Source organism: Camelus dromedarius, chromosome 16, assembly GCF_036321535.1.
Source record: "Camelus dromedarius isolate mCamDro1 chromosome 16, mCamDro1.pat, whole genome shotgun sequence".
Taxonomy (NCBI): Eukaryota; Metazoa; Chordata; class Mammalia; order Artiodactyla; family Camelidae; genus Camelus; species Camelus dromedarius.
In genome coordinates this window covers 25,924,662-25,937,362 of record NC_087451.1, presented here as the reverse complement: position 1 = coordinate 25,937,362, position 12,701 = coordinate 25,924,662, and the positions used below count along the sequence as shown (strand labels likewise).

At 58.2% G+C, this 12,701-nt stretch overlaps 1 protein-coding gene across 2 annotated transcripts; it reads right to left on the bottom strand.

Annotated features, from left to right (window-relative positions):
- Positions 1-93: 93 nt before the first annotated feature.
- On the bottom strand, positions 94-12,614 carry ATPAF2 (ATP synthase mitochondrial F1 complex assembly factor 2). 2 transcript variants are annotated; one of them, XM_031467462.2, is made up of 8 exons: positions 12,344-12,614; positions 6,185-6,229; positions 5,799-5,944; positions 4,672-4,769; positions 3,351-3,431; positions 2,232-2,344; positions 1,727-1,842; positions 94-353 (listed from the first exon to the last, which is right to left on the bottom strand). In XM_031467462.2, exons 1-8 carry the CDS (start codon positions 12,474-12,476, stop codon positions 210-212), a joined length of 876 nt encoding a protein of 291 aa, XP_031323322.1. In that variant the 5' UTR covers positions 12,477-12,614; the 3' UTR covers positions 94-209. The 2 variants fall into 2 exon arrangements, with proteins under 2 accessions (XP_031323322.1, XP_031323321.1); XM_031467461.2 differs by lacking the exon at positions 12,344-12,614 and adding an exon at positions 7,659-9,423.
- Between the last annotated feature and the right edge of the window lie 87 nt (positions 12,615-12,701).

Sequence of the window (12,701 nt, the reverse complement as noted above, 5' to 3'; positions counted from 1 at the left end):
GACACCAGGACCTGCCCAGAGGCCGGCTGTGTGGCCTTGGGAAGCCCAGATGCAATGGGAAAAGTGAGACAAGGGAAAACTGGGCTCCACACGTTTCCGGGCGAGAAACATTTAATAAAATCAGAGTCCTTCGTACACGCGTGCCGGGCTCGGCCCGAGCTGCTCCCGGCTGCAGGGTGTCGGGGTGGCACGGTGCGGGGACCACAGGGTCAGCCGCTGGCCTGCAGGAGCTTGTGCTTGACCGTCGTGCTCTCGGAGCAGAGGTGGACAAAGAGGGTGCCGGCGGCTGTGCGGGCCCGTAGCTCCTGCCGCTCGTAGTCGTGTGCCCACTCGATGCTGCCCCACTTCTGGATCTGAGGGGAGGACAAGACAGTGATGGTGGAGCCATGCCCAACCCCCAGAGCAGGGCCGAGGGGAGCAGGCTCCGACCACGCCCAAATGCAGGGACACGCGGGGCAGCAGCAGGTGACCACTCGCCAGTGGGCAGAGCAGCACCCAGACCACATGTGCACCTCCCTCCCCGGGCCTGACGTGCCCACGAGGAGGGGGCACAAGGCGGCCTGTAGAACGTCGTCCTCCATGAGCTGCCTGGCCAGGCTGGGCTGCACGTGTCCCCCAGGTATGGGGACAAAGCAACCAACCAGGGCCATGTGGCCAAGTCAGCTGACTGCTGGGGAGCCCGGCACTGCAGGGGCCCCTCAGTCTGCATGGCAGGCAGGGCTGCAGACTCTCCTTCCAGAACCAGATGGAGGACCCTGGACATCAGTATGGCTGTTAGTGTGACTCCAGCCCATCCCACGGGCTCCTCCCGGGAAGGCGGATCCATGCCACACAAGCGGCCTGCATTTCTGGGTGGCCCAGGGCATCTGGGCGGCTGCGCTGCGTCATCTGAGGAGCACTTTGCCCTCTCAGAGACCTGCTCACGCGGATGGACGCTGAGGTTCAGAGAGTGAGGGCTGGGCTTGGGTCCTGCAGCCCAGAGTGGAGCCCAGAGGAGAACCAGGCCTCCTGCCCCTTGCCCACCACAGGTCACCCTCCTCCCACACACCCACTTCTACTGTGCAGAGAGAAGCAGTTTCTGCCCTGACATTGTTCTGAGCAGATAACTACACGAACTAGGAAAACCCTGTCCTTACAGAAAGGCTTGTATCAGAGCAGAAGCCAGCGTGTCACATGTTGGAGGAGGACCAAAAGGGGGCTGCACCAAACACTGCAGCGCTGAGTGAAAACGCACACGCCAGGGTAGCGAAGCCTGATTAATTCTGAGCCCAGGAAATCAGAACTCGACTACACACAGCAGCCGCCGTGCGCTCCTCCAGCCAGCGACCCGCGCTGCGTGCACGGCGGGGGTGAAGGCTGAGCCTGAGAGCGCAGACGTGGCTCCGGACCATTTTAGCCTCCCCCAACCCCATCCTGCAGTTGTACCCAAACCACCTGGAACCGCCACACCTCGCCTCCAGCACCTTCTGGGGGTGCGGCCAGCCTGGGTGTCCCCCTGTGTGAGATGAGGAAGCCGCAGCCACAGTGACCAGGTGGAGAGAGGAGGCACGGCCATGAGGGAGGGCGGACACAGTGGGGCGTCACGAGTGTTACTTGACGCTACCTCTCTGGGCCCTCTGACTTTGGTTTCCAAACGAACACGAAAGCCACACAGGCCCGGGGCACCCAGAAACACTTCCGTCAGTCTGAGCGGGAGGGAGAGGCGGCCCCGGAGCCCGACCCGCACCTGGTACTCCTCCTCCAGGCGCGACAGCAGCACGGCCTGCTCCACTGTCAGGTGCCGGTCGAGTAGGCTCAAGGTCAGCACTATGGACTTGAGCTGGGTCACTACAAACTCAATCCCTGCAGGGACACAAGCCGGGTCAGACCCAGAGCACCCCCCACGCCGACACAGGGCGGGTGCCAGACCCGTCCCTGCGAGCCCCTGAGCCCCAGTGCAGTGCGGGGCCCCAGGCCAGGGAGAAGTCCTTCCCCACGTTCCCAGCAAGAGAGCCGCTTCCCCATGGGGGTCCCTTCTCTGCCCCTGCCTGGAGTGGGCGCCCTGCCGGCCACCATCCCGGCCCAGCAGAGCACCACGTCCTCCTGGGAGGGTGTGAGCCCGTGGAGCCCGCAGACTGGGTGAGAGGCTGACATTACAAGCCCCTGCCCCCCCCCCCCGCCCCCTCCCCCTGGGTCCCGCACAGCCTTGCCCGTCTGCACGCCCTCCCCGGCCCACAGGCAGCACCACATACCCTGCAGGGCCCACATGCTGTAAGAGGCCAGGTGGCTGGCCAGCACCTCCCGAGTCCGGGCTGGGATGCTGGGCCCCAGGATGCTGGTGGAGGAGCCAATCTCCACGCTGTACCTGAGAGAAGAGGCCATGAGTGCAGTCCTGCTGGGCAGCAGCTTTTGCCCGGAGGCAAAGCCCCAACCCGCTGAGCACACGTGTGCCCTGCAGGGCATGTGGCCCAGGGGCCAATCTCGGGGATTCTGGGAACAACTGCCCGTGTGGTCAGTGGCCTCCGACCTCGTAGTTTCCTTCCCCCCGAGAGCAAAGCCAGACAAGAAAGGCCTGGATGAAGGCAGGCTGGCAAGTCAGGAACAGGGTCACCTGTAGCTGCTGCCTGAGACTCCAACCTATTTGCCTGAATGTCCAGCAACACCGAGGGCTACCTGCTTTTTAAACCTTCTAAGAAAGTGTTCCACATTTGAGCCATGAAAGGTTTAAGATACTGTTTTCCTTACAAGACTGTCTGCACTGTCCCGTGCCTGTTAGTCACTGTCACGTGTTACCAAGGCTCTACTGCACACGAGGCGCTGTCTGGTCCGGGACGGGAGCCGGCTTTGAGACGATACATTTTTAAGAACCATCGTAACTGCATAAACGCAGGAAAACATAATGGAGTAAGAGCAGGTTTTGTAATTTCCTTTCATGTATCACTGGTTTTTTCCATCGGCCTAGAGTGTTCTCCCTGAAATTTCTAATAGATCAAACGGAACACTGGAAGTGGCCCCATCTCTTTGTAAAACGTGAAGACGAGAAATCTCAGCTGCCACCAAGCTGACGATTCTGCACCGCAGCAAAGACCTCCAGGCAGCTGAACTACCGATTTATCTCACCGGACTCTGAGGGGACGTCGCAGCCTCCAGTCCTTGGGTTTTATCCGACCCTGCAGCGCAGGGCTTGCCCGTGACTATAAGCCAGAGGACGCCGACACGTCGTGGGCACTCAGGAGGTGTGTACAGGGGAAAACCAGTCCACCTACGCTGACGGAGGGCCCTGGTCAGGGCGGCACATGCTGGGAGCCCTTCCCAACCCCCTGGAATGACACGGACTGAACCGGGCTGGAGTGCCCGCCCTGCCGTCCTACCTCCTCTCGGCCCACTCTGCCACCGGGTCCCACTCGCGCCTCTGCAGCTCCGCCAGCGCCTCCGGCTCCTCCACCCTGTAGCTGATGCAGCAAAGTCACCTTCATTCACACAGAAGCACAATCCCTTCCCAGGGACAGACAGGAAGCCCACGGAGGCAGCAGCACAGAGCCGCTGCACCCCACCCCACCAAGTGGTGGGTCTTCAGGTCTGGCCTGGGGGCCTGGGGCCTGTGGGGAGGCCCACCTTCAGCCCAGCAGGACTTATGGAACCTGCCCTCTGGGTGGAGACCAGCTCTGCCTGGGGCTTTGGAGCCTGAGTTTGAGACGCACTGTCCAGCTGTGCACAGGCCAGGCTGCGGCACCAGGCCCAACGCCAGCATAGCCCTGGGGCCGCCCCGCCAAGAGGCCGCGCCCGGCCACGAACCACCTTGCCTGCCTGCACCTCCTGAGCCCACCTGCCTCCCCACCACAGATGTGGGTGCCTGACGCCCCGATGCAGGCTGAGCCATCGTTCTGACCAGGAGACGAGATGGGGTCAGCCACGGGGAGCTGGGCTGCAAGGCTTCCTGGGATGCAGACCCAGTGGGCACTGGGAAGGCCCATCTGGTGCAAGCAGAAGTGGAACGAGGGGTCACGACTGTGCTGGGGGTTGGGCTGCCCAGGGATGAGGGCCCCCGGGGCAGAGGGAGACGCTCAAATTTAACCACTGTCAGAGATCCAGGACAGCTTCCAAGAGACCCCGCCCTTTCCCTGAGCTGGGCTGAACAGGCTGTGCCCGGCAACCAAGTGGTCCCTGACACAAACAGGACAGACTTGCCAGGAGCATCTATGCCCCCTTGGCCCCAGTGCTGATGTCAGGGCACCCGTGAGAGGACCTAGAGCGTTCGGGCAGCAGACATGGAACTGCTCAGCCACGTCACTGACCCTTCAACTTCCCGTCAGCATCACTGACCCATCAGCTAAAGAACACAGGTGCGAGGCGGGGCTCCCTAAGTGGAGGAGGCCAGCTCCTGAATACAACAGGGGACCACCTGCATCCAGCTGACAAGTGGCGACCAGGACGTCTATGTGACAACGTGCGGGGACAGGAGTCCAGGGTCGGAGGCCCCACTGGGCAAGGCACGTGACCCCGGAGCCTGGACTTGTCAGCTGCCACGCTGTGGAAGAGGAGGCCCGGGGCCCTGGCACCAGTGCTGCCCGCGAGCCCTCCTTCCAGGATCTGCAGAGCAGCTAGGTGTGGAGGAGAGAACGCTTGGACAGAGGGAGCAGACAGCCCGACGGACTCACTCAGGCCCCAGGGAGGCGCCCATACGGCCATTACCAGATGGTGTCCGTGTCCAGGAACTTGACAGCCGCCCGGATCAGCTGGTCCTTGTCTCGCTGGGTCGGGTTGTCCAGAGCCGTGTTGCACAGCGTGGTCTACATCAGAGGCAGAGGGCCAGTCAGCACCACTGGTCAGGCAGAAGCACTGCATCCTGAGGATGCTCGCTGCACAGCACAGCCAGGGCCCGGCAGCAGGAACCGCTCGGTCCCCCTGCACCAGGCTCCATGCCAGACTCAGGGCTACAGGGGCCTCCTGGCACCGACTCGCCAGCCCCAGGATCAGTGAGACCCCCGAGGTCTCAGGCCCTCCACCACCAGGCTCTGCACGTTTAACTCCAGCCTCGCAACAACGCTTTCCGGGAGGTACTGTGATCGTAACATTCAGAATGTAGAACCCAGGCTCAGAGGTCAAGTTCAGAAAATGAGCGTTGAGACACCACTGGAACTCACATCTGAGCAGCCGACTCCCCGATCCCTCAGGGAGCAGGGGGATGAACCAGCCACACCAGGGGCCAGACCGTTTCCCCAGAAGTGCCTTGTTGACTGCAGCTCCTCTGACAAAGACTGCATGTCATCAGAGGCTAGGGAGAGGCCGCGCGGGCCGGGGAGGGGCTGAGGAAGCCCACCTAGTCTGCGTGTCCCGGCCGAGCTGATGGAGAGCCGGCCTGTGTGGGGACCACTGCCCACCTTTCATGGTGGGGAGCCCTGGCTGAGAAGGGGCAGCAACTTCCCCAAGGTTACCACTTGAAGCTGCAGAGCCGGGGCCCCAGTTTAGTGACCCCTTCCCTGCCCGCTCTTGGAGCACCTCGCTCAGTGAGCTGCCTGCGTGTGGACCAGGGCCTGGCTCCATGGGGAGCGGCCCCCACGGCCACAGATCTGCGCCGAACCCCAGGCCAGGGGTGGGCTCTGGGCTGGGAGGGGGCAGACAGCCACCGCAGTAACACAACCACAACCACAGAGCGTGTAAGAGCTGCTGGGACACAGGAGGAGAGTGGGGCAGCGGGAGACGTGTCCGGGGCCTGGGAGGAGTCAGGCCAGAGGGCGGTGTGCCTGGAACCCCAACCTGGGGGCTGGATCCGAGTTGGGAAAGGGGCCTCGGCTTCTGCAGGGTGCTGGCTTTGTTACCAGGTGCATGGTGTAGGGCCTGATGGTGTCCTGCTGGGAGTCCCACTCGGTGGCCACTGCCACGGCGAGGGCCTCGCTGGGGACAGTGAAGATCTTGGCTCCGGGAGTTCGCAGCTTCCTGTGGTCTAAGTTGATCTCAAAGCCACCTTGAAAGATCAGACGAAAACCTGTCAGGGGTTGTTAGTGGAATCGAGTGACCATTGCTATACTTAATTACTTGAACGGTATAGACAAGGCGCCGAGTCCCTTCACCGTGGGCTTCCAGAACCACAGCCGGCAGATGCGCGAAGGGGAAGCTCACCAAGGAACCGGTGGAGACCAGAAATATTCCCACCCGTTCACAGAAGAACACAGAAAGAGAAGTGGTCAGAATTTCAGACACTCACCTTCACCCTGTGCGATGCTGACGTTCTGATAAAACCTCTTCCTTTCTGTTGGAAAGATTTTTCAAAAAGCCAGTTTACAATACTGCGGCAACAGCCCAGGAAGTGACGAGAGCAGCCTGGATCACTGCTGCTAATGCTGACTGACGGATTTCCACATAGCCATTCAAGGTCCGCCCCACTCCACGGCTTCTGACTAAAGGGGAGGAACCATTCACTGTCCAGGGACGACAGAGCAACAGGTCCCGCCGGCCCCCAAGCCCAGCAACAGGGACCACACAGCATCACGAAGCTGCAGACTGACCACCTGACACTTCCTGCCTCAACTTCTCAGCACGTCCCCCGCGACCCGCTGTGTGCTCCAGTCTAGCGTCTGGAGACAGCTAGAGACAGCACCAGAGACCCACCCCGGGCAGGAATCCGACGGCTCTAAGGCTCGTGTGGAAAGCTAGCGTGTGCGTGCGTGTGTCCATGTGTGTCCACGTGGGTGGTGCACACGCAGTAAGCAGAGATCCCAGGAGCATCTCTCACCCCCCCATCCAGTTAATTACCCTGACTAACCAGCTCGCCTGCGTATCAACAGACACTTCAAACGTTTCTTTTCAGAAAGGGGGAAATTGGGGTCCTGTGTTTTCTTCTGAAAACAACAAGTACAATCACACGTGAGCATTAACCACACTCCCCCTCTTACCTGGAGGGATTAAAAACCAAGCGTGCCTCATATGGAAGTGTGCAGATTCCTCCAACTGGGCACATCCAGGAAGCTACAAAGCCTAAACCAGCCTCCACCACCCGAGAGAAACGCGAACCTCCTTCCTGCCTTCGCTTGTCCCTGTCCCTGAATACAAGTGTCCCTTGTATTCACTGGGCACTAAACACCTTCAGCGTCCCTGACGAAAGTCACTTATTGGAAGTAACGACGCAGCACACGACGAAGGAAGAGTTTTTAATGGTTTTTAATGCTTTTTGGTTTCCTTTAACACACATACAAAAGATCAAACTTAAAAGTTTATTAATTCAACTAGACTACGAAAATCAGGGGAACTTGGTTTGCGTGTGGGGGGCAGGGAGAGTGGTGGTCATGGAGACAGGGTATCTGGTTTTACTCCAAACATGTATTCTTTTGTTTTCCAACCTCAGGTTCTTCATGTACCTCATTTGCAGTCATTAACACTCACACAAAGAGGCCACAATTACATCTCCACAATTGCACATACTAAACTAAGGCTCAAATTATTTTCCCACAAAAAAACTCGTGTGCCTACTATGTGGCAAGTGCTGGTCCAGGTACTTGGGGTAAAACAGTGAACAAAACAGACAAAAATCCCCATCTTCGTGGAGCCAGAATTTATTTTTAAAGGGGACCTGATCTGACCACTGAGACGACGCAGTTATAACCACAGCAGAATTTACCACCTCTGTGTGAGACCATAATGGTGATTTTCTCGAACATCCGACACCAAAATAGGAGGCTTACCCGGCCCTGCTGCCCTTAAGTGTCCCACCTCAGCATGCCATCGCGGTCCACGCAGGTGGCAGGTAAGACATGCAGCTGGAGGCCCCTGTCTGTCTGGAGGCCTGGATGGAGGCGGCCAGCCTGCGCAGTTACGTCCAGAGCCAGACAGGCAGGAAGTGGGAGGGGATCTGAAGCTCTGACTCACCACCATGGGAAGGATCCGCCCCGGCGGCCGCAGTGCCAGCGGAGAGCCTTCCAGCACCTGGCACGACACGGCCCTGGGAGGTGGGGCCTTGGGCAGCACAGGCAGGACCTCCCAAAGCCGCCAGGGCGGCGTGGTCCCCCCCAGGGAAGCCTCCCTGCCCTCGGCCCTGCACCGCCGCCCGGCCAGGCCCACCTCCGCACCTGAGGACGGGAGGGCGGCCAAGCGGGCCCGCGTGCAGGCGGTTTTTAGGCTCTGCTGCTCGGATGGCGCTCTTCTGTCCTGGCACAAACCTGATGGTGCTGATCTCCTCAAAGCTGCCCCTGCCCTCGAGACACCTGCTGCCTGGGGGGACGACGGACCAGCACACGATAAAGTGACCAGGATGGCCAAAGTGCGAGGACTGCTTTAGACACGCCCCAGGGCAGCCCTCTCTCGCCTGGGCCAAAGGAAGGCCTCCAGGCACTGGGTCACCTGAGCTCTGCAGGAGGGACTGAACTGCACCTGTGGCTTCAGAAGGGAGTGTGTGCCCCTTCCAGCAGGAAGGAACTGTTTACAGGGGGCTGCCGGCCTCAGGGCAGCAGGGTTCCAGAGAGCCGGAAAGGCAGCTCCCGCAGAGGATATCAGAGCGGCCCAGGGGCCCCAGCAAGGGGCAGAGGGAGCCGGGCCAGGGGCTCACAAAGGCAACCAGAACAGGACTTGGAAAGTTCATTCAGTGTTGCCAAAAATATCAGGACAGACGGGTTTTGCCTGGACCCTCAAAGGTCCTGGGTCACAGAAGACACGTCACGAGACCACCAGGACCCTCAGTGAGCGCGGAGCAGTCCCCCAGAACTCGGGTCTGCTCTGAGCTCAAGCACCCGCTTGACAGAACATCTGTTTCCGTGGCAAAAACACACTTGCTGCTTTCTAAGTGACAGTTTTAAGGACTCTGTGGATACAGAGAAATGGGTTCGTGAAAAAGCACTGAATTTTAAAAGCTGGCCAGAAGAAAACAGGCTGTGAAACCAGAGAACATCGAAAACCTGCTCAAGGGAAGAGGACTGAAGTGGAAATTAGTGTCCACTGGGTCCTTCTTCCTGCAAGGTTGCCTCAATCCATACTCAGAAATCGACAGTTTTCTCTCACTCCCCCACTCCTCCTCCTGCCCCAGGCCTCCTGGACCAGTGAGGGACCCTTCCACCAGCCTCAGTTTTCGGGCTGCAACCCCTAGCGCGTACCTGGCAGAGGAAGCGCCTTCTCCTTCCCAACAGCGCCACCTGGCGGGCCTCCGGCCTGCAAGCTACATCCCGAGTCAGGGCATCCCTCCGCACAAACCTGGGGCGGCTCAGACCAACCGTTTCCAAGGATCAAAGCTCCTCCGACCGACTACACCAAGAACTCTTGCAACTCAGGAATAAAAAGACAGCCTAACGGAGAAGCGGTCAAAGGATCCGAACAGACACTGCTCCAGAGAAAATGCACAAATGTCCAAACAGCACATGAGAAAATGCTGGACACCATTCGTCGTCAGGGAAATGCACACCAAAACCAGGAGACACCACCGCACATGCAGTAGGATGGCTGTCATCACAAAGACACATCCGGGGAAATCAGGACCTTTGTGCCTTGCTGGGGGAAGTGTGAGATGGTGCAGCCACCCTGGAAAGCAGTGTGGCAGTCCCTCAGAGAGTCAGTAACCGTGTGATCCAGCATTCTACTCTTCCGTGCGATCTGTGAGAAATGAAAAAATACACCCACGTAAAAACCTGTCCTCAGGTGTTTACGGCAGCATTCAGAATGGCCGAAACATGAAGACCACCCAAAGGTTCATTGATGGATGAACGGGTAAGTGAAATGTGCATCCACACAATGGAGTATTAGTCACCTATGAAAAAGAATGGAGCGGCAATACATGCCACCACTGGGGTAAAGCCTGAAAAGCTAGGTGAAAGAAAGTCAGCCCCAAGACCACATTCTATTTATAGGAAATGTCCAAACTAGGGAAGTCTACAGAGACAGAAAACAAAGTAGTGGTTGTCTAGGGCTGGGGAGGCTGGGGGGTACTCGGAGGGTGACAGTTAAAGGGCACGGGGATTCCTGTGGGGTGACCAAAGTCTTCTAGAACTGACGGCTGCACAACCCCGCGAGTATCCTAAACACCACTGAACTGTATGCTTCAAAGAGTGAATTGTAAGTAAACCAAAACTCAACAAAGCTGCTAAAAAATTCTCCAGGCCAAATGTGTCTGCTGCAGCAAAGAACACAGGCGGGCTGAACGACCAGACACACCTCCTTCCGAACTGCTCGAGCACCCGGAGCAGGGGTTGGGACACTCTGCGGAGAGCCAGACCAAGTATTTTATTTTAGGCCACTCCCAAGGAGCCAAGTTCAATCTGCTTGCCTCTCCAAGTCTTCATGGAGAAGGCGCACTTGGGTTTAACCTCCCCCTCCTCCAAAACTCACAGCCGCTCAGACCATAAAAGTCTTCGCAGAGACTCAAGGCCGGGGTGCACCTCGCGCCCACAGCTCTCCACTCTTCTGCCCATCCTCACTTCCCTCCATATGTGGCTACCACCGGCCTAAGCTAGAAAGTCTGCAGTAGAAAGGAACGGGGCAGATCAGTGCCACCACAGTGGGGAGTGGCATCCACCAACCTAAACGAACCTTCTGCTTGTGTCAACTTAAGGGAATTCCTGACTGTGTCCCCTTCACTCATATGTGCCTCCCCGGGGCATCATAAAGGACAAACAACACTCAATCCATCACACAGACACTACACGCCAAATGTGGGGGGGTTCCCCACCCATCATCTCCACCAGCTGGGTGTCCTACAATCAACTCAATTCTGACGCTGTCCACCTGGAGACAGTGTTGAATCCCACAGGTTAAGGGCTCAGTCCGACAAGCCTAATTTCCTACAGGATTAATTTGCTACAGCAGTTCACAGAACTCAGGAATAACAGTTTACTTACCAGATTACCAGCTTATTATAAAAGGATACAACTCAGGAACAGCCAGATGGAAGAGACACGTGGGGCAAGGCAGGAAGGAAAGAGAGTTTCCATGCTCTCTCTGGGCACACCACCCTCCCCGCAGCTCCATGTGCTCACTAACCTAGACATTCTCCCAACTCTGTAGTTCAGGGATTTTATGGAGGCCTCATTACACAGAAACAATCAATTAAATCATAGGTAATTAGTGATCAAATCAATCTCCAGCCCATCTCCCTCCCCAGAGGTCAGGCACTTGGGCTGAAAGTTCCAACCGCTGTGGTTGATTCCCCTGGCAAAAGTCACCGCATTAACACAAACTCAGGTGTGGCTGAAATGGGCTGTTATAAGTAATAAGACACATCTTTCATCTTTCATCCTGGAGCTATTTCAGGACAAAGACCAAATATTTTAACAAAAGGTTCCCCCGTGACTTTACCTCTTCGTAAATGACGAGGGTTTTAGGAGATGTGTGCCTGGAACCAGAAAATACGTACACCTCCTACTATGAATCACAACCTCACAGGTGCCCCTCTTTCATCCTCCTTCCTGGCTCCTCGTGGACCTCCAGGCCCTCTGCCTGGCCCTGGCACGTGAAACCTCCCCTGCTGCATCCAGCCCTCTTCCCCATTTGCATAAAATCATGGAACTTGCCTCAGAGGCAACCTAGTCCTTCAACACAGAGGAAAATCAGGGCCGAAGGAAGCAGTCACGTGCCAAGATCGCACAGTGCCTGTTTGGCCAGCGTCAGACCCCAGGTTTGTGCTTCTGCCCCAGCGCCAAACCACCTGTGAAGTTCCAGATTTCCTAACGCAGGCAGTGTCACAGCAAGGTCCCTCATACCTGCTGTCACCTCAATGTGTTCCAGCTGCCAACACTCTTCCTCCTCCTCTACTCTGAACTGTGACTCATCTGTCAAGACTCAGCCCAAACATCCTGTCACCCAAGACTTTTCTAGACGCTCAACACCCCCAAGATGGGAGTAAGCGCTTCTCTGTACACCTCTGATCACAGGATATTATAGGTTATTGTTTAATCGGATAGTATAAGCTTCTTCACTGGACAGTGGACATCACCTGGGTGGAAGCCATGTGTGTCTCCAAGATCACGGTGCCTCCTGCCCTCAGCGGATACACCAATTGAATGGAAGGCGAGTGTTACTACTCTTCACTCAGGGAGTCACTCCCACTCATCTCTGATGAGGCTTTCATGAAAAAGCCACTACCTTCTTCTATGCCTCATCAGAGTCAGAAGTGGAGGAAGGGGCACGAACCCCACAAACCTCTCCAAGTCTGCTCTTTGACCTTGGCGCAATCCTGGTCCAGAAACCGAATTTCCTTGCCCGAAAGCAAGGATGACATCTAACTTCCTTACAGGGCTGAAGAAAGCCGCACGTGACAAATGACACTTGACTGTGCCCTGCGGCGGTCCCTGCCCTTGCGGGGGCTTCCCTTCTGATCTGCGACCTGTCTCAGCCACCGCCACCCTGCACGGCCGACCCCTCCGCCCGGTTCGGCCTTGGCCTCCCTCACCTGCCGGGGGCGCGTAGGCCCGGGCAGGGGTCGAGGGGCTCGGCCCCGACCCCTCGGAAGCGGTGAAACTGCCCCGGGGCCGGTTCAGAAGGCGGCGCCCTGCGTCCCGCAGCCGGAGGCAGCTCCTCCACATCGCGCGGGGGCCTGGGAGGACAACCGCGTGAGAGCTGAGCGCGGGAAACACAGGATAGGAGGGCCGCACGCAGCGTCTCACCGGCCGCCGGCGTCCTCAGCCTCCCTGGGCGCCGCCATGTTGCGCGAGACACTCACGGCGCGCCGTCACTCGCGCCCCTCGCACGCCGCAGCCAATCAGCGTCACAAACGCCCGGGCCCCGCCCCCGCGCCGCGCCTCGGGACG

Excerpts from the sequence above, each read along its gene's own strand:
- ATPAF2 (XM_031467461.2), bottom strand. The coding sequence starts at position 7,848 with ATGGTGGTGAGTCAGAGCTTCAGATCCCCTCCCACTTCCTGCCTGTCT. Across the intron at positions 4,770-5,798 it reads GGCCCTACACCATGCACCTG|ACCACGCTGTGCAACACGGC; the intron begins GTAACAAAGCCA and ends CCTCTGATGTAG. Across the intron at positions 2,345-3,350 it reads GCAGAGTGGGCCGAGAGGAG|GTACAGCGTGGAGATTGGCT; the intron begins GTAGGACGGCAG and ends CTCTTCTCTCAG.